This window comes from Coffea arabica, chromosome 2e (assembly GCF_036785885.1).
Source record: "Coffea arabica cultivar ET-39 chromosome 2e, Coffea Arabica ET-39 HiFi, whole genome shotgun sequence".
NCBI lineage: Eukaryota > Viridiplantae > Streptophyta > Magnoliopsida > Gentianales > Rubiaceae > Coffea > Coffea arabica.
This window is the reverse complement of record NC_092313.1, coordinates 2,135,716-2,157,644: the sequence shown is the minus strand read 5'-3', so window position 1 is coordinate 2,157,644 and position 21,929 is coordinate 2,135,716. Positions and strand designations below refer to the sequence as shown.

At 38.1% G+C, this 21,929-nt stretch overlaps 4 protein-coding genes across 9 annotated transcripts; 1 reads left to right on the top strand and 3 right to left on the bottom strand.

Moving 5' to 3' along the window:
* Positions 1-261: 261 nt before the first annotated feature.
* On the bottom strand, positions 262-3,572 carry LOC113730035 (silicon efflux transporter LSI2). 2 transcript variants are annotated; one of them, XM_027254457.2, is made up of 4 exons: positions 3,122-3,572; positions 1,454-2,805; positions 1,174-1,363; positions 262-830 (listed from the first exon to the last, which is right to left on the bottom strand). In XM_027254457.2, exons 2-4 carry the CDS (start codon positions 2,630-2,632, stop codon positions 565-567), a joined length of 1,635 nt encoding a protein of 544 aa, XP_027110258.2. In that variant the 5' UTR covers positions 2,633-2,805; positions 3,122-3,572; the 3' UTR covers positions 262-564. The 2 variants fall into 2 exon arrangements, with proteins under 2 accessions (XP_027110258.2, XP_027110257.2); XM_027254456.2 differs by having other exon boundaries at positions 1,454-2,763.
* A 779-nt stretch (positions 3,573-4,351) lies between these two features.
* On the bottom strand, positions 4,352-8,537 carry LOC113730036 (uncharacterized). The gene is made up of 2 exons (XM_027254458.2): positions 7,922-8,537; positions 4,352-6,058 (listed from the first exon to the last, which is right to left on the bottom strand). The coding sequence occupies exons 1-2, from the start codon at positions 8,012-8,014 to the stop codon at positions 4,712-4,714; spliced, it is 1,440 nt and encodes a 479-aa protein (XP_027110259.1). The 5' UTR covers positions 8,015-8,537; the 3' UTR covers positions 4,352-4,711.
* A 4,310-nt stretch (positions 8,538-12,847) lies between these two features.
* On the top strand, positions 12,848-16,203 carry LOC113730034 (sec-independent protein translocase protein TATB, chloroplastic). 5 transcript variants are annotated; one of them, XM_072078064.1, is made up of 6 exons: positions 12,848-13,398; positions 13,627-13,744; positions 14,849-14,908; positions 14,995-15,154; positions 15,591-15,821; positions 15,949-16,203. In XM_072078064.1, the coding sequence occupies exons 1-6, from the start codon at positions 13,136-13,138 to the stop codon at positions 16,017-16,019; spliced, it is 903 nt and encodes a 300-aa protein (XP_071934165.1). In that variant the 5' UTR covers positions 12,848-13,135; the 3' UTR covers positions 16,020-16,203. The 5 variants fall into 5 exon arrangements, with proteins under 5 accessions (XP_071934165.1, XP_071934166.1, XP_071934167.1 ...); XM_072078065.1 differs by having other exon boundaries at positions 12,853-13,398; positions 15,958-16,203; XM_072078066.1 differs by having other exon boundaries at positions 12,854-13,379; positions 13,623-13,744.
* Positions 16,204-17,015: 812 nt separating this feature from the next.
* Positions 17,016-19,322, bottom strand: LOC113730033 (BAHD acyltransferase DCR-like). The gene is made up of 2 exons (XM_027254453.2): positions 18,777-19,322; positions 17,016-18,108 (listed from the first exon to the last, which is right to left on the bottom strand). Exons 1-2 carry the CDS (start codon positions 19,239-19,241, stop codon positions 17,200-17,202), a joined length of 1,374 nt encoding a protein of 457 aa, XP_027110254.1. The 5' UTR covers positions 19,242-19,322; the 3' UTR covers positions 17,016-17,199.
* Between the last annotated feature and the right edge of the window lie 2,607 nt (positions 19,323-21,929).

Here is a 21,929-nt window from a genome sequence, read left to right as displayed (position 1 = left end):
CAGTCCCCTTTCATGCTTTACCGTCTGTCTTGTGTCACATTGCAGCATCTCGGAGGAAGTTCAAGCTCTTCTTTTTGTGGATGGTGATTATCTCGATCGAGGTAACCAATCTTTATTCAAGCTTTTTGAGGACAAAAGCATTCGCGTAGGAATGGCATAAACTTGCTGAAATAAGTCACCGTTTAAGCTAAAACAAGAAGCATGGCTAATTCAGTTTTGCAGGAATGGAAGAATACCTTGCTTCGGTATGGAAGAAAATGCTGATTCCAAATAAAAGTAGATTAATTAGAGGATTTCACGTTTAAGTCGAGGGTGATAACAAATCATTTGGACCAGACAAACGACTAGCAAGACACATCCTTGGCCTTCTAATCTGCTTCTTATCTCTAATTTCGTGTGGTACTACCTGAAGAGTATCTGACAAAACAAATGCAAAATGCTCTATACAATTTATACCTGACTCCCCAGACAAACTGTGCGAGACATGGGGCTCTTCCACGCCTCTTTTATTTAACGACTCCAAATTTACAACACAGGTCAGGTTATCACAGTGATTATAGGGTATCATCCCCTGATCAGTGTCAAACCAATAGCTGTGATGACAATAGTGGATGGAAATCCAAACTTGAGGTGACTCCAAAATGAGAGGTTGTAGCCGAAATGATGGGCACGACGAGCCTGCTCACAGACAATCAGGTTGGCAGCCGATCCTAAGAGGGACAGATTTCCTGCTACAGTGCTTACCCAAGCTAGAAGGAGCCATGCTTTCTTCTCCTCAGCAGAAGATATTGCAGCAGCTGAAGCCGCCACGCGTCCCCCAAGCAGCAGAACTGAGACCAACATAACATATGACATATATAGCAGTCAAACTCAAATAAATGGTCCAATTACTGCTCCAGCTGGTGTAGACAGAAGGAAGAATAACAATTTGCATCCTCCCCAAGCCCCAAAGAGAGAGATGGGGAAGTAAGCTATGAATAATCTGTCATGATATCTGGGACAACCAGATTGGGTATCATACCAGGAAAACAAGATTGTTCACTTCAGTAAAAATAAATTTTCCCAGTCTAATGATGAAATTGTAAAAATATACTTTATCCGATCACGTCATAAACATCCAGTTAACATTTGAAAGAAAGAGTAGATATCAGGAGAAAAACAAAATATATATACCTGTTGGCACATTTGAAGCCAAATTTGACAGCATAAGTATCACAAGAGCAAGAACTGCTATTCCACCAGTGTGATTAATCTGAGCATGCGGCTCTATAAGATCCCACAGTGCGCTGGGGATTCCTGTTTTGTTAAACCCATCTACTGTGATAAACATTCCACAAAAGAATATCAAGAGCGAGTATGATACCTGGATAATAAAGAATACGTATTAACAACCCATTGTAGTCAAGCTAATGCCATTTACTACTTTCCCTATGACACCTCTAGCAAATATTACCTTTTCTAAGCACGGCCTGGCATCCTTAAAATCAAGAACCACGAGAGCAAGTGCTGCTGTTATTGCTGTCCATGACATGTTCAGACCCAGTAACAAAGATATTAGCATTCCAAATGTAACGAGATAAACACAAGTCTTCCACAGTACTCTTTTCCATTTCTCCTTCCCTTCACTGGTTGTGCTGTAGTCCCCATTTTGAAATCCATTCAGGGGTGGCACCCATTTTGAAGGGACAGTTTCCTCCCTTGTATGTGCAAATGTTTCAATTTCAAGCTCTTTTGGAGGACTTGAGTTCCCTGCAGGATTAGACTCCTCACTTGGGGCTTTTTGGATTTCGCTCTCACTTGCATTTGCCCTGCTTCTAAGGGTCTCAATATGATTCCTATGACCATTGATATTAGGTGAGCTACTAATGTTCATTGATTCCAATGTCGAGTTCCATTCCTGAGAATTCAAGGACGTAGGATGTGACATAGTTGCTGGCGAAAAACGGTGGGAACTCACATCTTCTTCGGCAACCACCTCCAATGCAGGGTCTTCTTCGTCCTTGTCGACCGACAACAATCTCCAATACATACAAAGAAGGATTACAGCATTTAAAACAACTCCCACAAGCATTGCAGGGAGTATTCCAATTACAAAATCCCCAAACTGAATTCCACTCTGGACTGCTATAACTAAGTTTTGAGGATTCCCAATTGGAGTTGCTGAAGAGCCAATATTTGCACTGGAGGCTAGGGCTAACAGAAATGGATGAGGTGGAAGATTGTGTTGTCTTGCAATTTTCAGTACAAATTCGGTTAAAACCACACAAGATGTGTCATTAGTGAAAAGGGCACTTGAAATTGCAGATATCAAACAGATTCGACAGAGTAAGTCCTTGGCTCCCATACTTTTCCATGAAAGCAACTTGCCCAAGTACTTAAACATGTCTGCTCTTTCAAGATAGACGCTGACTACCATTGTACCAAATAGAAGACCAAGAATTGGAAGATCAATAGCAGCATAGGCTTGATCGGGAGTTATAACTCGGAAGATGACCATAAGCATAGCCCCAAGAAGAGACCCTGCAGTCCTACCAATAGGAAGAAAGGGAACAGCCGGGAAAACCGCCAGAACCCAAAAAATAGCGAAGGCAACGGAGCCAAGAACCACTTTAACTGTAGCAGCCATAGCCATGCTTCACAACTTAGTAGGTATTAGACAAAATCCTTCACCACATAATTAAGTTCCTGATTTTTGGGGGCATGACAAGTAGAGCAGCCTTTCTAGTCCAGCACAGTTTCCCCAGGAAAAAAAAATGCAGTCGTCTGTAAAACATTAGACCACATTAGCCACTCAAGCTAGCGGCACTGGACAATGATCCAATGGTAAAATCATTAGAAAGACAATCGCTTTTAAACAGGAAAGCTATAATTACTCGATCAATGGAAGTCATAAGAGTGCAGTCTATAAAAAACAACCATTTCAACAGAAAATATTTCCCATTTAAAAAGCTCCCAACAGAAGCAAGCAAGATAAATTCTTCAACCAAGATAACAAGTCAAACATAGCTTTGAATAAAACAGAAAAATCAGAGAAGCTCGCTCAGAATCATGTCCCGTGTTCTAGAATTAAAGAAAAGGCAGAATTCAGTTGGCATTTGGCAAACCCAAAAATGGAACTGACCTGAAATTGAATAGAGCCCCAGAAGTCTGGATAGAAAAGGTCGTATCAGCATCTTTCTTTCTCCATGTTGCTTTCTAGTATCAGCTTAGAGTTTATTGGTGGCTATTGGATCGGGTAGATTCAGCCTCTTTCTCAAACATAAATTTAAGCGTTGCATCGCTGGAGGTAAATCAGCAGGGACAAGTCATGCCCACATGCTTAATCAGCATCACTAATCACCACCACGTTCTTCTTTCCTTTTTATTTTCTCAAATTTTCTGTCAAACTTACTTTTACTACTCGTAGGTACTGCAGAATCATTTCTTGCAATAATTGTATGCAAATTGTTGCTGGAGCTAATATTTACTTTTACAGTTGCAGTATTTCTTTGAAACCATTTCTTTTGCAGGTTCAATCCAAGAATTTGGGAGAAACAAATCCCATTAGTAAACGACCCGTGATTTTTTTTTTTTCTGCAAGCAATGTTTTTGGTGTTATAATATTCTTGTAATAGATGACAAACTATCATTTTCAAGATAGCTTTGCTTACAGATAATTATTGCTTATATATGACCCCAAGAAGCAAGTTTCACGTAGTCAAGTAATGTTATCATTTGCACGAACTCTATTATATATCTGCAATGAAGAGTCAATCCTGTTTATAATATTGGATAATAATCATGTATCAGAAATTTTGTTAATTATGATCCCTAAAGCAAACTAAGAAAATGAAATATAATATCAGCAAGGGGCTGATTGTAGTGTACAAATTAAAAAAAAAAAAATGGTTTCTTCAAGCTTTCAGTTGATGACAGCTTTATATACCACTTGTCACCGTCTGATGGCCTGAGCCTACCACATCTTGAATTATTATGGATTTTGAACCTTTGCGTCGAGGGTTGATTATACATGAGCTGGAATCTCAGTGCTGACAATTCTTACAGTTCCAGGCATCACCTCACAAACTCCAGCAAGTAATCTCCAGTCAATCCTTGAATTTCTGTAGCTGGAGGACCCTGAATGAGCCCTCAAATTCCTCATTTCATGCGAGGCTGAACCATATATATCAGCAGAGATCATGAATGTACCTGGGTATTTAAGCCATGCCCATGTTGAGTCAGAACTAGTACACAATTAGGACTCCAAATTTCCACACAATTGGACATGCGAAAAAGTCCTTTCATATGGAAAATCTAAATTCAGGTCCAAGAACAGAAAAGAGCACAACTGCATACTATGGGAGAAGATGAAGACCGGGAACGAACATATCCTTATTGATAGAAGTGAAAAAAGAATTTAGTGCATTGATTGATGGATCCAACTAATTTACAGTGTACAAATTGCAAAAAACAACATTGAACGGAATAGAATTTAAGATAATGCTCACTAATCACCACAAACCATTTTTCGTCCTTGCCAGTATATCTATTGCTTTTCACTCTCTGAGGCACAGCTGTGCAGTCCATTCCTATAATCAAAACACAGGCTCATCAAATGTCCCACTTCGAAAATGCTCTCAAGTATACACCAGCATTGTTGGAAGTGTTGCTGAGTGAAGTCAGTCTTGCATTCAGATGAAATGAATCTTATGTATTGTTGTATATGCCAGCATTAGCTGACACCAGGCTGGAGCATTGGGAAGAAAGTCCACTTGTTCTTGGAACCTAGTTCTTTAGCAGCTGCTGTTTCATTTGTCCACCACTCACAATCGATGGTGGACTTATCCGGGCTTTCTTGCTTCATGTTGTCAAAATTGAAATCTTTGCTTGAACCAAGTGAGAAAGTACGATTATTTTTAAGGCACTGCTTCCCTTCTTGTCCATCTAAAGCTTTCCTGGTGATATTGTGGATACTGTCCCCAGTGCAATCTTCACAAAATTTTTGACCTTTCTTCGGTATCGGATCAATGTCAATGGAAGCTTCAATTGCTTTCTCAGTTGAAGGTTCACATATAGTGTCATGTTGCATGACCATCTCTTCCTCCACACAATTTGGAACATGCTCAGCAGTCAATTCAAAGGAAACCCTGTGATCCATTAGGCCTTCCTCATTGTGAGTTCCATTATCCGAGTTAGCAAGTGATGCCACCTCAGAAATTTGGTTCTCTAAAAGGTAAATATCTCTAGCGGCAGGTTCTCCACCATTTGGTGTTAAGGTTCCAGAACCTAGCCTTGATATCCCACCATTTGGCGTCAAACTTCCTGAACCTAGCCTGGAACCCCAACCATTTGGTGTCAAAGATCCAGAACCAACCCTTGAACCCCACTTGCGTGTGAAGTGTTCATAGCCAAGAAACTTGGGAGCTTCCCCAATTCGGAACTCGATGATAGGGCGTTTTTCAGGGAAAGGTGAAGAAGTGCCAGAATTGGAAATTGCTGAGCCCGGTGATATAAGGTGGCTGCCAGGGCTTCCGGGGCATTGATAAGGCTGAAACTCGTACTGAGACAACGGGAACTTGATACTCGTCCCACTATGTCTTCGGTTGTGTGTCAAAGATGAAACAAGAAGCTGAGCAAATGGCACTTCTGGTGATGATGGTGTTGTAAGTTGCACAGGCTCAGGAGGGGGTGTAAAAGAGGCAGTAGATGGTTCAGTTGTAAATGCAGAAAATACTGGTGGTGATACTAACTGAGTCTCATGCGCATATGGGCCAATTGCAAATATGGAGGCTGCCCCATTAGGGGAATATGTGTTGACCGAAAAGGAAGCAAGGGGCAGAAATTTTGCAGGTGACTGGGTGGCAGAGGGAGGATCTGATTGGAGAAAAGATGCAGGAGAAGAGGGAGGGGCAATGAAGGGTATTACTATGGTTGCTGAATGGTTCAAATTATCAGGTACAGGAACAGCTGATCCTGGAACTGTAGGTTCAGGTGCAAGGACAGCATTACCAATGCGTTTGCTGTTTTTGACAGAACCAAAGCACCAATAAAAGCTCCAGCAGCTTCCCCATCTTCTTTTCTGAATTCAAATAGAAAGGAAAGGAATGTAAATTACAGAATCAAGTTACTAATTCACTTTGCAGAACTCTGAATCATTCACCAAAGATACATCAGGATTCTGGGAATCAGACAGAATGATTGTTTCCAGTCTGAAATTTTCTAGTAGTTGTCAGCTACAAGAAGAACAAATCAGCATTTCAAACACCTCTTCTAAGTAGTATCCACAACAAGCACGAGAAGATTAAAATTCAGAACTATAAATCAACTGAGACAGCAAATCTTGGGCCACCAATTAGCCTGCATAAACAAGGCACTGCTGGGCTAGCTTACTAAAAACAAATTCTCAAGCAACACTGTTTCAGATATGAACAGGTGATCTGAAGCACAATAAAACTGCAGCAACTCTACTGCATGAATTTATTGGGTGATTTTCATGTTTTCTAGCCACTGATGAACCAGCAATCGAGCAGGTTTTTAAAAACCCTGAATTTTCAGGTTTAAATTCTAAATTGAGAGTGGATCTTCTCAGTCACATGATTGCTGTGTATCCAAGTTTTGAAGGCAATCTTATCTTGCTGGCTCTGGAACAGTGATTTATCCAATAAATCAAACAAGGAAGCCAGTTAGAAAAGCATGCAAATGCTATCAAGAAGCCTAATAATTTTGCAATGTTCTGTGCCACATTTTGACAAATCAACTGGATTTCCAAGAGCTTCAGTGCAATTTCACCAAAGAAGAAAAGAATAAGCCTCGATAGCAAGCTTCACTCCTGATTATCAAAGCAACATTAACATCCTGAATTGCTTTCAAGCACCCTACGGGACATGTAAAGTATTCACAGACAAAAAATAATCTTAGCTTGGTTTGGGTTCCTTCAAACGTTTATGCACTATATCAGTCAGATCAGAAGACAAACTGAACCAAACATTTTATAGGTGCAACAGCAGCTGCCATGTTCTCTTGTCATACATGAAAAGTAAAGAACATAGTGCTAAAGCACTTACTGGAAAATTCTTTCCGAAACAAGAATAATATATTAAGTAGAAAGAAGGGCGAAAACAAATGATACAAACTTTCAGGTTTTGTGTGTACAGTTGAAGAGTTTGTTCATTTTCAAACTGCACAGCTAAATACATACTTTGAAATACAATTTCCTGCTTTCAAGTTTGCTGAATAACATATCCCTAGAGTCACCAAGGCCCCAAATGATTCACAATCTTGAAAATTTGCAAACTCTTTACAATAGCGGAGAGATAGAACGCTTTTTGCCTGCCCTGCACTTGCCTGACATACACGAAAGGCCTGACATACACGAAAGGCCTCAACTAATTCAGGCCTAAGACTACTGATGCATACTAATGAGGACAAGATGAAAGATGGATATAGTTTCTGCATAGCAAGAAGGCTAGAAGTAAGTCCTCCAGTCTAGTCTTTCTTTCCCAGTTTTAGTGGATTTTTCTCTCTCTGGAGCCACTGCATGACTGGCTTTTGTATAATTCTAGTATACCAACTAGAACAACTTCTATTATTCATTTCATCTTCATCTCTGGGTCATAATTTGCTCGCAGACAAATAACACGTTCCAAATCAAAAAAGATTCAAATCTAACTTACTAGAATCCTCAATCCGCATCCCACCTACAACTCCATACCCAAAAGCACAAGCACCCCGTCCAAGACATGACCCCTCATCAGTCTGACTTAAGTAACACAGCACAATCAAGAAAGAAATGGACCCAAAAAAATGGATTCAAATAAGATATGCCACCACATCAGCTACAAGACGAGTAGCTTATTTCTATCAGATTTATAAAAAAAAAAAGATCAAAACTATGGTGATATACAAACGTATAACGTCATATAGCATCGATAAAGAGGCATACCTGGACAGTTGGCGGTTGAACTCTACTCTCAGCAGTAACTATGGCAGTTGCAGCGGCATTTACGGTCTCCACACTGTTATGCACGCTGCTCATACTGAATTTCGATCAAGAAATAGATATAACGTCAGGATTCTCGGGCAGAAGATCACCGGCCCCCGGCCACACACATCGGAATCCAGTCCAATCCAATAAGAGATCACATGAGCTTGCAAGAGGACGCAGAGGCAAATGTAAACGCTAGAATACAAATCAAGAAACGGTGGCTTTATATATAGTAGTAAATGATAAATCAGCTCCCAAAGAAACAAAAATGAAAAAGAAGGAATGGAAGGAGACTAGAGTCATGTTGTTTCAGCACTTACTTTAATAATATTAGGTGAGTGGGGCCAAGTGAATAATTAGACGAAGATTAGCGACATAATTAGAGATGTATGGATAACGTCAAGGGGCACTGAACTGAATTGTCGAAAATGGGCTTGTAACAGAATCGAATTCAACGACGGCCGGGAACGGGGATGGTTGGGCTATTAATGGCAATGCGGACGCCAGGTGGATTAGACCTTAGAAAGGGGCATTTAATGTTTAGAGTGATTTATAGGAGCGAGGTTGTTTTGGCATTTGTGCGGTGTTGTGTGGGGGTGCGGGAGAGCACCGAAGGCACAGCCGGCACAGGTTGGGCATCGCTTGGAAGGAGTAAATACGTAATATTTCGACCGTCTTACTTCACTTTGATAGTTTTATTATTTTTCATCTGTCTTAAATTATTATTTACTTTTTAACTAAAGAGTATAATTAATTTTTAATTTTTTTAAAATATTTTTTAATAAAATATTATAATTTCATTAAAATCTCAAAAATTACATCATCAAACATACACAGATATTAAAAAACAAATATGAAGAAAGGATACTACAAATATGAAAAATCATAAAAATTACATTATAAAATTCCAAATAATTTGTATCTTTACGGACATCTGTGCATGTTTTCAATCGCCAAACCTGCTGATTAAAACTGTTTCAAATCCAGATATTATGATGAGATATGTCGAATAGATTCAAGAAATTTCAAATCTGATAGTCAAATTCTAAAAAAACTCAAATCTAATAAATGAAAAAAATGTCTCACTAAAAAATTTAGGAAAGAATGAAACTCTCACCGGATAATCCTAAGAAGAAAATAAACTTTCATTAGAAAATACTAGAAGAGATTTTATTCACACAGATGAAAATAAACTATAGAGAGGGTTTCTCCTATTAGAAAAAGATCATGAGAAGAGAGTTGAAGGAAGTTTTAGTTAGAAAAATTTTTTTAGAGAAAAAAAAAAGAGAGAAAGAGAAAAGAAGTTCTCTAAAATACTCTTTTGTTATTTAATAGTGCAACTTTCCATCACTCTTATTGTTGTAATTAATGTAAAATTAATTAGTCATGTTCCATTTAATATTAGAGTATTTTAGGAAGATAATAAATTAGATTTATGCTTCTGACTCATCAAAATGGGACCCGAGTATTTTTACTTGGGTCACGTGAAGATCGTGATCTCGGTTGTGTTGGCCAACCGGTTTTGGATCCGACGGACCATCGAATTCTGCGAAAGCTCTTTAATGTTGGGATTTGTGATTAATTTTAATCTCTGTATCTCATTTGACTTTTAAGCTCAGCTGATTAAAAATTAGCCCAGAGCTCGAGAACCGAAAGATCTTCGCTCATAGCAGTATTGCTTCTGCAAGGTCAATCAATGGGCCAGCAGCAGGTTAGAATTTTGCAATTTTTCCTAAGGCACTTCCTTAATGCTATTTAGGAAACATTTTTATTAATAGTGATGCTCAACTTTGTCTGTATTATTCAAGACGAAGGGTTAGTTTGTGTTGGTTTTGTTGAAGTGAAAAATAGTAGTAGTAATACTACTGCTAGTGCTAAGTCCATCAACTTTAGTTTAAATAGGGGGTTCCTCAAATAGTATGATAGGGGCATAATGGACCAAATCCCCTGCCTTTCACCAATCTCCAAAATATGCAGTTTATATGTTTCAGGAAAAAGAAACAAACCAGAAAAGGGATTTCGTTTTTTGGCTGGGAAGAAGCTTTCCATCGATCTGTTATCAGTACCACAACCTTTTGAAAAAAAACAGGGGAGCTTTTTGTCGAAGCTAATGCACGTGTGCGCATCCACTCGTTTGATGAGTTTTCGTGCAAGAAATAAATTATGACACCCTCTTCGTGTGTGACTGTGGAGTGGACGACAATGACACGCACAAACAAGCCTCTATCTATTGTTTTTTGGATTGTGGTTTTTCATATCAAAATTTTTTTATTTTTCATAAACATATTTTTTCAATCACTTTTTTTTTTATCTCACATGTATTAAATTATTATAATATAGTTTTTTACAAAAACTCCTGAAAATAACAATCCAAACGAGATTAGGCCTTTCCGCTCCAGCTCCACAGCTTCTCCCTCTTTCTGAATTTTGATTGTAATTTGGAAGATATTTGGTAAGTGGGTTTCAAGAGAATGAATGAGTTTTAACTTTAATTATATTAATACATAATATATTTATTTAAGATTAATGAGTTTTACAAATCTTTTTTACATGGATATCATGATTAGCTATTAAAAAAAAAGTAGCATTTGAGTTGTTCATTATTCTTTTATAACTATAATCCATTGTTACGAACGTTACTGAACCCTCAATCGATGATTTTTATGAAACTGATTGCTATTCTTCATTGGATTAATTTTCCATATACTGACTGTGTATACACTTTCACCATTGGATACATAAACACATAATTCAAATTTTGCATATGTATCGTGCATCTAGCCATGACAGTGTATATAAGATTTACTCTTTATCATTTACATATCCATAGTAATAATATTATGACTGTGGAATTTGGACCACGAGGCAGGGTCTTTAATTGTACTCCATGTTTGGTAGTAGGACGTGTAGCACTTGCTAGCAATCAACTATAACTACTTTTACTCTGTGCACGGGTGGGTTTCCATTCCGTGTCTGCTGTAAAGTCTTCTTAGCATAGCAAATTAGCAGCACCCATAAAAACATTTAGTATCCCTTTTCACTCTTCCTTTTTCCCCCACTTTGATTGACAATGATATCACAACTCAAACCTGCCCTGTTATTATTAGCCTTCACGACGATACGGTCAATTTGTGCGCGCTCGTGTGCTGGTCACCAGAAACCCAAAAAGCCAAAGTCCCGACTCCGAGTGAAAGCAAAAGCTCTTCCTTTGCTTTTTATATCATCTCATCAGTCATCGCCTTTTGAAACTACTTTCTTCATGGCTTTCATGAGCCTTTCTACTTTTGCAACTTCTGCTGCCTTTCCCATGCCATCTTTATCACTTGATGATTGTGGCTCATTCCTTAGTATTATTACTATCTTTTTTTAAATCTAATATATGTATCATTCGATATTCTCAGGATTTTTTTTTATTTTTTTTTGGGTAGTAGGAGTAGCATTTTAGGGGTTTAGCTGCTGGACTCTGTATCGGGTCCCATGAAGACGTGCTTCCTATTTGGATATTTCACCAACGGGCGACCGGAGATGGTTATGGTCCTACAAAGCCAAAAGACTATCCGGCATACCACATGTTCAAGTAGGTGGTGGTTGGTCTATAATTAAATTGACACATTTTCTTTCTTCTTCCGGTTTTTTTTTTCCCCTTATTTTCAAAATAACAACCAATGAGAACTGCACACATTAACGCCACCTTCTTTTTCTTTCCTTTTTGTAACTGCTGTGTTTGTGCTGGGAGTGGAAATGTAGGGTATTCAATTTTACGGTCGTTTCTCCGGATGATCTCAAGTTCACTACCAAATTTCACTACCCTCTTCTTTTCTATAGCATATCTTCTTCTTTTTTTTTTGCTTTTTATTTATGGAAGACTTTTTATTTGTATGAAAGACTTAAATTAACCAGGTGAATCAGTAAGATTGGTTTTATAACGAGAAAAAGGTTCTTAAAATTTTCCTGGCTGTTAAGCCCCGCTCGGCTCGCCAAGTGAATTTTTTGAGTGTTTGTTTAAAATTTTACTATAGTATACCGTAGAAGCTTTTAAAAAAAATTTGAAGTGTGTAAATTTTTTAATATTTTGAAGTATATAGTTTAAAAAATTTGAGAAATTTTTTAATGTTACTGTAGTTAAAATTTTTTAAAAACTTATATATAGTAGATAAATTTGACAAAAAATTCAAGTACCAAACAGGACCTTAGGTTTCGAATTTGAATCCTACCCTTATGGTCAAGCATGGGAAGGATAGGAAGGAAGAGGGGAGGGGGGGGGGAGGGTTGAAAAAAATCAACTAAGAATTTTGTGTAAAGAAATATAAAATGAATACTGAAATTTCCTTCAATAAATTGTTTTAGACCTAGAGAAGCTCAGTAAATTTGGTAGCTAATGGCCCAATGCAGCCAAGATATGCTATCCGGGTGAGCAGTTCTCGGATTTGATACTGGTGGAACAGATAGTGAGCCTTGCAATGGGCTTTGATAGTGGAAAGCCCAATTAAAGCATTTTCTCACGTGGACCAATTCAAGCACAATCCTTCGTGACCACATTGCTGGAGAACTGTACGGATTACAAAAGAAGGACATGCGGAGTTTGAAGGATTGTGGCCCACCCAAAAACAATTGAAGTAGATGGATTGAAAAAAAAAAAAAAAAATGCCGAACCCACATTTTTTTTACCAAAAAATAAAAAAAAGAGATGAAAAAGAAAAATGTAATAATGATATTTATTTTTTTTAGCATCTTGTACATGTTTTTGAATATTTTTCAAGTAACATTACATGTATATATTGGGGACAAACATGCAGCTAAAATATTTAAAAAGTTGAAATGACATGTAAATATCATTAATAAGAACTATAATCCTAGAAAATCAAACTTGATACTTTCCATAATTGCCGAGGCCCTAGAAATAAGTTTTAATACCAAAAAAAGAGGGGAAAAGCAAAAGAGATTGAGAATTAAATCTAAACGAAAAAGGAAAACAAGAAGAGAAAAGAGAAAGAGAGAAAAGGAAGACGAAGAAAAACACCTCCAAGTCCAAGCTATATTTTCATTTTCTTTTCCCCATTTTTCCCCTTCAAAGTTGTGTTTGGCCTTGGATTTTGAGGCGAAGCAAATGGTTGTGTGAACAATCTCAGCTCTCACAGCGCCGGGGCCACCGAGTCATCCATCCAACCAAACATGGCTTCTGCAATTTTAAGTCCTAGTGCATCATCCCTCCGTCTTTCATCGCTGTCTTCTTCTTCGTCCACAAATAGGAGGCACACCTTCTGGGGCCTCTCCAGTTCTGCAATTTCAGTATCCTCCCAAAGCTCAAGTTTTGATTTCTCCGTCTGGCTTCCTCAGCTGGGTCTCTGTCAAACCCACCAATGGACCGGTCTCAAGCGTTTTGGCATCTCCTCCGCGCAACACCTCATAAAACTTGGTACTTTCTTGTCGTCTAGGTTTGAGCTATTTCCGTGACTTCTGAACCCGAACAAATATGTGTGTGTATAGCAGCGCAAGCACAAATCCCAAGTTTGTAAATTTGTTGTGATGCAATTGCCACAGCTAAAGATGATAGCAAGAAATGTTCTTTTTATACCCCATTTTTTTTAAAAAATATTTTGTTTTAGTAATATTCAGGGGCCATTAAGAAGCTCTTCCCTTTTTTTTTTTTTTGGGCCAGAAAGGAGCGGCAAACGTAAAAGAATAGGTGTTTACGCATCTCTATTTGGGGTTGGGGCTCCTGAGGTTTTGGTGATCGGAGTGGTGGCTTTGTTAGTTTTTGGTCCCAAGGGTCTTGCTGAGGTGAGTTCTTGCTGTACTATTTTTGGTCATGATTATGAATTCCAAATTAAGTTTTTCCTATTTTCTCCATCACTTGGGAATTTACATGAAGGTTGCTCGATCAGTAAAAGTAGGAAGCAATGACCATTTGGAAGCCTGTTCATTTTAGGGGGAACTTTAGTCCAAAATGATTCTTCACCTTAATGCTCTGATGATTGTATTTGAATTACGCGGAAGCACCTTACTGATTGTGGCTAAATTGCTTTTTAGAGCTTGGCTTTTGAATAGATATCTGGGACTAGTATGATATGCTATCTACATAGGTCTGTCACTAGACAAAGCTAATTAAGCACTAACCTTTTACTACTGCATCCAATTATACAATAAAACCTGAAGAGTATCTGCACTTTTCTGCTAGAAATCCAGTTTAGGGCTTTGTTTTTGAATTCCAGAAAGAAAGACAAGAAGAGAAAACGGTGAGGAAGAGGAAAAATAGGAGAAACGATTAAAAAGGTCTTTCTTCTGGCTAGTTTTGGAGTGAAGAGACAAAGTGATCATTCATATGGACTTTCAGCTGATAAACCCTCTTATAGACTTTAAGTTCAAGGTATGATTGACCAAGTTAACAATTTTTGAAGTTTTATTCGATCAGACTCCATTTTCTTTTAATTTTCTTTATCTTCTTTCCTTTACTCTAACACAAACAAGCCTTAATACTTCTCTGGGAAATTGGCACAGTTTCATTGCTTCCTTAAACTCTTCAAGAATATCATTTTAATCTTTCAACATCTAGCTTTTCCTTGTTCTTGTTGGCATGAATAATTTGAAATGTCTCTTGTTTCCAAAGACAATTTGATGTGTTAATGAGGTGCTGCCAATGTACACCAAGATTTTGAAGTCTTCCTGAAATTAGGGAAAATTTGGAAATCTTTTGTAAAATGTCCTTTGTGCATTTGCAGCATTTTAATACAATTGCTTTCATTTTTTACGAATTGTTTGGATTTTAGTGTCTCTTCACATGTATCTAGAGGCAAAAGTGAAGGAAACAATGAAAAAGCATCATATGCATTAACAATATTATTCCATAATATTTTGCTGTATTTTGATAGGATCTTTTGATGATAGGTTGCTCGTAATTTGGGAAAAACATTACGCGCATTTCAACCTACAATTAGGGAACTTCAGGTAAAACTTGATCCTAAATGAGGTGCTTCTTTGAGTAAATTTGAGTAGGAGTCTTAATGCTGCAATTTTTTTGTTCTTCTACTTAGGACGTTTCTAGGGAATTCAAAAGCACACTTGAGAGAGAGATTGGTCTTGATGACATTCAAACGTCAACCAAGAGCACGCTCAGCTCTAATCCAACCAAGACTACCTCAAGCCCTTCATCAGACCCAAGTTCTGAGGTTTCTCCAACAGAGATCGATCCTAGTGAGTTATTAAAATTTCTAAATTTCAGGTGTTATACTATTGCATTAGGAGTCTTTTTGTATCGCCTTGATTTGTGATTTGTGCATCAGCTTAGGTGTAAACAAGTATTGAAGTGTTTTAGGCTGCAATCATGTCAAATGCTTGAGACATTAGAACCATGCAGAAAGTTTTTATGTCATAAAGGTTTTGAAAGATGTGGATTTGAGGTTTGTTATCTACCAACTTCATTAAATTAGAAAAGTTGTCTGGCTCTGTTTCCTGGCTGTCTTAATCTAAATCTAGATTTAGATAGCTATTAGTTGTTTTATTCTTTAGAATGAAAAGTGTATCTTTTACGGCCTGCCTTACTGATCCGTCTCTCAACTTAACATTAAAGGCCAAGCTGACAAAATCTTACCTTTCTTTCCCTGAATGTATGATGTTCTGATGCATGAAGATGGTTCTGCATCCCCTGGCAAACCATTCTCAAGTGAAGCATTCCTAAAGATAACTGAGCAACAGCTAAGAGCAGCTGCTGCAAAGGAAGAGCGAGAGAGCAAATCTCCTGGTGAGAATCAGCCGGAAATTCAGGAGAATCAGCCGGAAGTTCAAAACCTTGTTGCTGAGCAGCAGATAGAGACGGCATCATCTGGTGAAAGTCAGTCTAAAATCGAAACCCAGAATCAAGGTTCATAAATTATAAACACGTCCAAGTTTGAAACCTTATTTATGATGTTCAATGATAGAGCCAAATCCTGTACACCCCCCCCCCCCCCGGGCCCCAAAAAAAAATCATGTATTCACCTTTCTGTCAGTTATTTCAGGCAGCCCTCCAGATGCTGCTTCAGCCATACCTTCTCCTGGGAAGCCTGAGAGAGATACCTGAGACTATGCAACTGCAGTTTTGTTGGTTAGATTAGTTAATTGACTCCTATTCCCTTATTTAGTTTTTCTGGATTAAATGTATTTTATGACATTTGTTATTTAGTGTGAAGTGGTTAGTCCAAGTGAATCCACCCCTATTCTCTTTGTCAGTTTTTGCAATTGAATGTATTTCATAGCATTTGTTATCTTTATTTGGTGATTAGTCTATAAACTGAATAAATTCACCATAACATCAAACTCAAAACATAGTCTAATTTCTGGACGTACGTGAAGTTTTCGATTAAATTAGAAACATTTAACATGTATACTTCACAATAGGAAAGTGGACGGTAAAAAATATCTTGGTGTACATGGCAGGGATGGGATAAAAAGGATTGTGAATTATTAACGTACAGCTTTTTCTCAGTGGGAGTGAAAATTGCCAATCACTTTTAATCAGGCGAGTAGTTTCCGGAGACTAGAGCGGCTCTTCTCTCTTTTCATGGATGTGTTCTTAATCAAGCAAAGACACAATCCCCATTGCAGCCTTTCCCAGTCTCACTTTGAGAAGCCAGTGCTTAGATGGCGTATGTTATGGTTGCCCGCCCCTCTCATTCAAAGCGTAGATGGCGTATGTTTCTTTCCTAATTGTATAGCCAGTCGTTTCATAATCTCAAGTTCTTTGGCAACGGTCACGATGATTTTTTTTAATTATTTTTTGGAAAAAAAAAATTCACGATGATATTATTATTGTTTGGATTGTAAATTAATTGAAATAATTTTGTAAAAAAAAAAAACTGTAGCATTTTTTTTTATATAACGTACGTGAGATCAAAAGGTAATTGAAAAATATATTGATGATGCAAGCACGTTAGTGTGTGTAAATACGATGTAAATAAAATGTAATAATTTACTATCCAAACACACTCATATGATTAAAACTTGAAAGCAACAATTCAGAAATTCTCCTCCGTATGTAAAAACATGAAGATGGATCTTAACATCTAGCACAAGCAAATTATATAATCCCAAAACCATTCTCATAAAATCGCAAAACAATCCAGGGAAACAAGGCTTGAGGGTACTTAACAGGAGACCTGCAGCCTTTTTTCTTTCTTTTTTTTTTAACCTTTTCCCAATCCATCATCAAATTACACAAACTTCTAGTCTAAGTTTGCACAACCAAATAAATATTCAAGCCTCTAAAAGTCTAAGAGGAAATCCTTATCCTTCTCCAGCCTCTCCAGGGCACTGCCCTCCAAGCTGATCTCCACATCAATGCTTGTACCTCCACTCTTTCCCGGATACAGATACACCATCCCATCAAACCTGTTGTTGCATCCGCTCCTCACCGTCTCCGGCCTTCCAAACCCAAAATCCACGTCGTAAACCTTAAAGCGTGGGGAGCTTCCCACGGCGACGCAGTTCGCTCCGGCATCTTTGAACTCGAATATCTTGGGGTTGCTCTCCCACTCCTTGTTGCGCGCATCGATGGCTTCGGAGTTGTGATTCTCGATGGCCTTTTGTATTAGAGCAGCCCCAAACTCGGGTGGATTCGCCAGCAACAACCCCGCCGCCGTCCCGGTGAAGATGGCCTGAATGAGGTTCCCGAAGTAGCTCTCCGGCATAGGAGGGTCCACCCTTTTCCGGCAGTCCACGAAGACTGTGAAGACGGTGATATCCTCGGGCTTGAGTTGGCGGGCACGCGTGACAGCATGCCACACGTGCGTGGAAAGAGACTGGAATGTGGAGAATGGTTTTGAGCCGTCGGATCCGTTGGCATTGGCATTGACCTTGGCCTTGATCTGATCAATGGCTGTGGCGGAGAACCTGAAGACTTTTTCTCTGAGTCGTGGGCCGGGCTTAACTTCGTTGACGTTACCGTTGGGCGCTGACTTGGCGTGCTCTGGTGCGTCGGAAGGATTGGAGAGGTTAAGCTTCACTCTGGTGTTACGGGCCTTGGGGCGGTCCAGGAAGGGTGGGACAGAGATGGAGTTCTCTCCGCTGGAGATTTGGGCCCAGGAGCTCATGAAATGCCATGTGGAGGTACCGTCCAGTACTGCATGATTGAAAGCGCAGCCCATGGATAGTCCGTCCTTGAGCTTGGTCAGCTGTTACACATAATCAACCAATAACAACTTTTTCTTTTTCTTTTTTTGTTTGGTTGAAGGAAATCAACAAGCAACAACTAATTGTTAAGTCGCAAAATTTATCGACTCATTGAAGTTTCGAACCTTGGTCCACATATCTTGATGCTTGATGGAGATATAGTATAATACTTGCCATTGGTTGTATTTGGTCAAGACTAAGAAGTTGTTTTGTGAACCATGTAACTAAAGACGTATCGAATTAACTAAAAATAAATGAAAAAATGCGGGATAAAAAGATAATTAAAAAAAATATGTTAAATATAAATATAAAAATTTTGGAAAAAAAAAATGACAATAATCCAAACAAGGCTTAAATCTTCCACGGAAGAAGAGGTGTGAGAATGAAGGTTATCAAGCACTCGTCGTAAAAAACAAGTGAAAATGGCGCATGCGATTTCCTTATGCTGTGACGTGCGAATCATAAAATATGGATTGGGAAATTCAGTTTCGGCATTAGCATTTCTTCAAACCAATACTGGAGAACATTAACCCAAACTGCTGAATTTTTTCCCCCTTTTATAAAATGAATGGTTGATGTAACATGCATATTAAAGTTGGTGAGACAGCATGAGATTATTACTATTATTAAGAAGCATTTAAGTAGTATGGAGGTAATTAGGTAACGTAACCTGCAGGGACAAAAGTGGCCGGTGAAGCCCCTCCAAGTTGAGGATGTTGCTGTAAGGCAACAGCTCCTTAAACTTGAGGGTGCCCTCTTCATCGGTCAGATCAGCCACAGCCGTCTCCGGTGCCTCCGCCACCACCACCTCCACACCATTCATATCATCATCATACTCCACCCCGAACACTCCTTCCTCATCTTTACCCAACTTTCCCGCCAGTTGGTAGAAGTCCTCCAGCACCAGGCTCAAGCTTTCTTTCAATTCTTCCACTGCCTTGTCAAATTCACCATCCCCCAATTTATAGATCAACAACTTCTGGTTGTAGTAGAAGGCCAAGTATGGGAGATCAAACGTGACCAACTGGCACTCCTTCCTTCCTAGTGCTTTTCTAGGCTTGACGTAGCTAGCGCTCAGGATTTTGACATTTCCTAAGGGACTATGTTGCTCGTCCTTCGAAAGTTCACCTGCCATTGTTGTTGATCGCTAAGGAAAACCTCAGAAAACTTGCAGGTGTTAAAGATTTTCCTTCTCTTGCTCGTATAAAATGTGGCAAAGGGAACATATATATACACTGAATAGATAGACTTGGACGAGTGGTGTGGTTGGGATGCATTTATGACTTTGATGGGTATGGTTGTGACCCATTAATTGTTCCCCTTCTGCTTTGTTCCTTTCGGTGGAAGTTGAGGGAGGCATAGGCAAATGCTGGTTCTCACCCATTTTTGCTGTATTTCTGCTTAGTGAGGTACTAAATTTAACAAGCCTACCGGGGGAAGCAAATGATATAGTACTATCCACAGTACATCTTATCGCCTGTTCCCAACTTCCTCTCATTAATCACCATGCAATTTACTATAACTAGTCATACTTCGATTGAACAAACAACTTCAGACGGGTTTACCAACCAAAGAAACTTGATCTCATTTAAATCGAACAAACACCTTCAGACGGGTTTACCAACCAAAGAAACTTGATCTCATTTTTTTTAACCCCCTCCTTTTGGTTCGACACTCATGAAATTGCTTCTTAGACAAAAGGGCGGACATGAAATCAGTTTATAAAAATTTGGTTGATGTTTGGATTGCATTTTTCTGAAATTTTTATAAAAAAAATTATTATAACGATTTAATCTATATAAATTAAAAAATATAATCACAGAAAATGTAGCATTTGAATAATTGCTTTCCAAACAAATTTGCAGGAGATTTTAGCCTCGCAAGGATCCTAGCTTCAAAACTTTCCAAGCAGAGTAGACAGATTTTGCTAACTCCCCGTTTGGAAGGTAAGTTTTTTGGATGTTTGTCTAAAACTTTACTTTAATTTATTGTAAAAATTTTTTGTATTTTATAAAAAATTTTTTGAGGTTACTATAACTAAAATTTTTAAAAAATTTATAACAGATAAACTTGATAAAAAACTTAACTTCCAAACAAGTCATTAGGGTCAAAAGTTTTTAAGACTTTGAAAAGAATCCAAGCATTTTGTTGACCCAAGTCCCAACAAGAAAAGTCCCAACAAGAATGTTGGCCATTAAAGGATAACAGTAGTGTAATTCACAATCAAAAGATATTAGTGGCTAGGAGGTCGGGCTGGGATGTAAAAAGTTTTAAGCAACCAAAGAGGCTACCAATTACTGAGAAAATTTTGGCTTTTCTAAAAAGATCATAAAGAAGAAAAATTAAATGTCAGACCATAAAGATAGTTGACCATTAAAGGACAAGGCCAAAGGTGGTGTGGAAAGTAACGCATACAGATAGGCAGTCCGCAGAACGAATAAATGTTGCTGCAACATGCAATAATGAGTATATTAATTAAGTAGTGTGGCACCGTCAAGGCTTGGGTAGGATCTGTTTAGATTGCTAATTTTTAGAATTTTTGTAAAAAAATAACAATGCAGCGTAATGAAATGAAACGATAATTGAAATATGTGTAAGGAGAATATTCTAATTTTTTTTTGAGTAAATCTTATATATACTGACAGTGTATATATTATTACTATTAATTCATGAAATGTACACAAAAGTTAAATTTTAAATTCAAATTTCGCATGTTTGTCATTCATCCAATACTCACGGTGTATATACTGTCAGTACAGAAAAGATTAATCCTTTATTTTAATGAAAAATGACAATCCAAACGGAAGACTGGTTATTGGTTAAAGGTCACCTTCAACAAAATATGAATTCAACCTCCCTTTCTCATGATTCAATCACCTGCGGGCATTACCAATATAAGTTAATTCAATTAATAAGAACGGATCATTTTCTCATAAAAGATCGTATGTTCAAATTTTATTACTGATATAAATTATGTATTAATGAACGATTTGTAAGAATTTTTATAGGGGACTTGTGGTATTGCTGTGACATGTGGTGATGACAGGAATCGAGTTATTTTTTTTTTTTCCAAAAACGATAGATGACTTTTTATAGATAATAAAACTGTACAATATTTGAGCAACTGCTCAACTAACCATACAAAGTGTACCAAGACACTCAAAGAAGAGTCAAAAATCCTCTCATCATCCATAAATATGCTTAGAGCATAGTGGCTTAGATGACAGGAATCGAGTTATTACGAAAGCAAAAATCTGCCGGCATTATTTACTGCCACGTATACTTTTTAAGCAGTAACTACAGAGTACACAATACACACACCGCTTCCCTGGGATTAAGGTCAAACAAAATCCCTGCTGAGGCAGGACCAGCTACATCTGCCAATGCTTTGCCCTATTTCAACCCATTTTCCATGAAATAAAACCAGAGGGGGTCGGGTGGGCAAAGTGGGCAAAATCCTTTTTTTCTTTTTTTGCATTAACTAATTAATTTTTACCACGATGAAATTGCACCCCTTTTTAACTCTTTTTACTGGTTGACTCCTCATTTTCGTTTCATCTTAGTCTTCTACTCAATACTGATATATGGTTGGTTGCTTTGTAACCAATTAGGTTAGGTTTATGCTACAGTGGCGAAACAAAAGTGTACTAGCTAATCCAAATTCTTTGGGACCAAAACCGGGAGGATATCATAGGAAATTCATGTAGACACGAGCATATAAATCATAATATAATTAACAAATCAAGAAAGAAGAGAAATTTTGGACATGTGCGGGACATACCTTTGTTTTCGGACCGCATTGGGTATTATGTGTTCCTCAATA

Bases quoted from the DNA above. Each gene is read 5' to 3' on its own strand.
- LOC113730036 (XM_027254458.2), bottom strand. From the start codon at position 8,014: ATGAGCAGCGTGCATAACAGTGTGGAGACCGTAAATGCCGCTGCAACT. The intron at 6,059-7,921 runs GTATGCCTCTTT...ATTTGAATTCAG, and splicing joins TTCAACCGCCAACTGTCCAG to AAAAGAAGATGGGGAAGCTG.
- LOC113730033 (XM_027254453.2), bottom strand. From the start codon at position 19,241: ATGGCAGGTGAACTTTCGAAGGACGAGCAACATAGTCCCTTAGGAAAT. The intron at 18,109-18,776 runs GTTACGTTACCT...TATGTGTAACAG, and splicing joins GGCCACTTTTGTCCCTGCAG to CTGACCAAGCTCAAGGACGG.
- LOC113730034 (XM_072078064.1), top strand. From the start codon at position 13,136: ATGGCTTCTGCAATTTTAAGTCCTAGTGCATCATCCCTCCGTCTTTCA. The intron at 13,399-13,626 runs GTTTGAGCTATT...TGGGCCAGAAAG, and splicing joins GGTACTTTCTTGTCGTCTAG to GAGCGGCAAACGTAAAAGAA. The intron at 14,909-14,994 runs GTAAAACTTGAT...TCTTCTACTTAG, and splicing joins CTACAATTAGGGAACTTCAG to GACGTTTCTAGGGAATTCAA.
- LOC113730035 (XM_027254457.2), bottom strand. From the start codon at position 2,632: ATGGCTATGGCTGCTACAGTTAAAGTGGTTCTTGGCTCCGTTGCCTTC. The intron at 1,364-1,453 runs GTAATATTTGCT...TTTATTATCCAG, and splicing joins CCAGGCCGTGCTTAGAAAAG to GTATCATACTCGCTCTTGAT. The intron at 831-1,173 runs GTATATATATTT...TGTTGGTCTCAG, and splicing joins GGCTTCAAATGTGCCAACAG to TTCTGCTGCTTGGGGGACGC.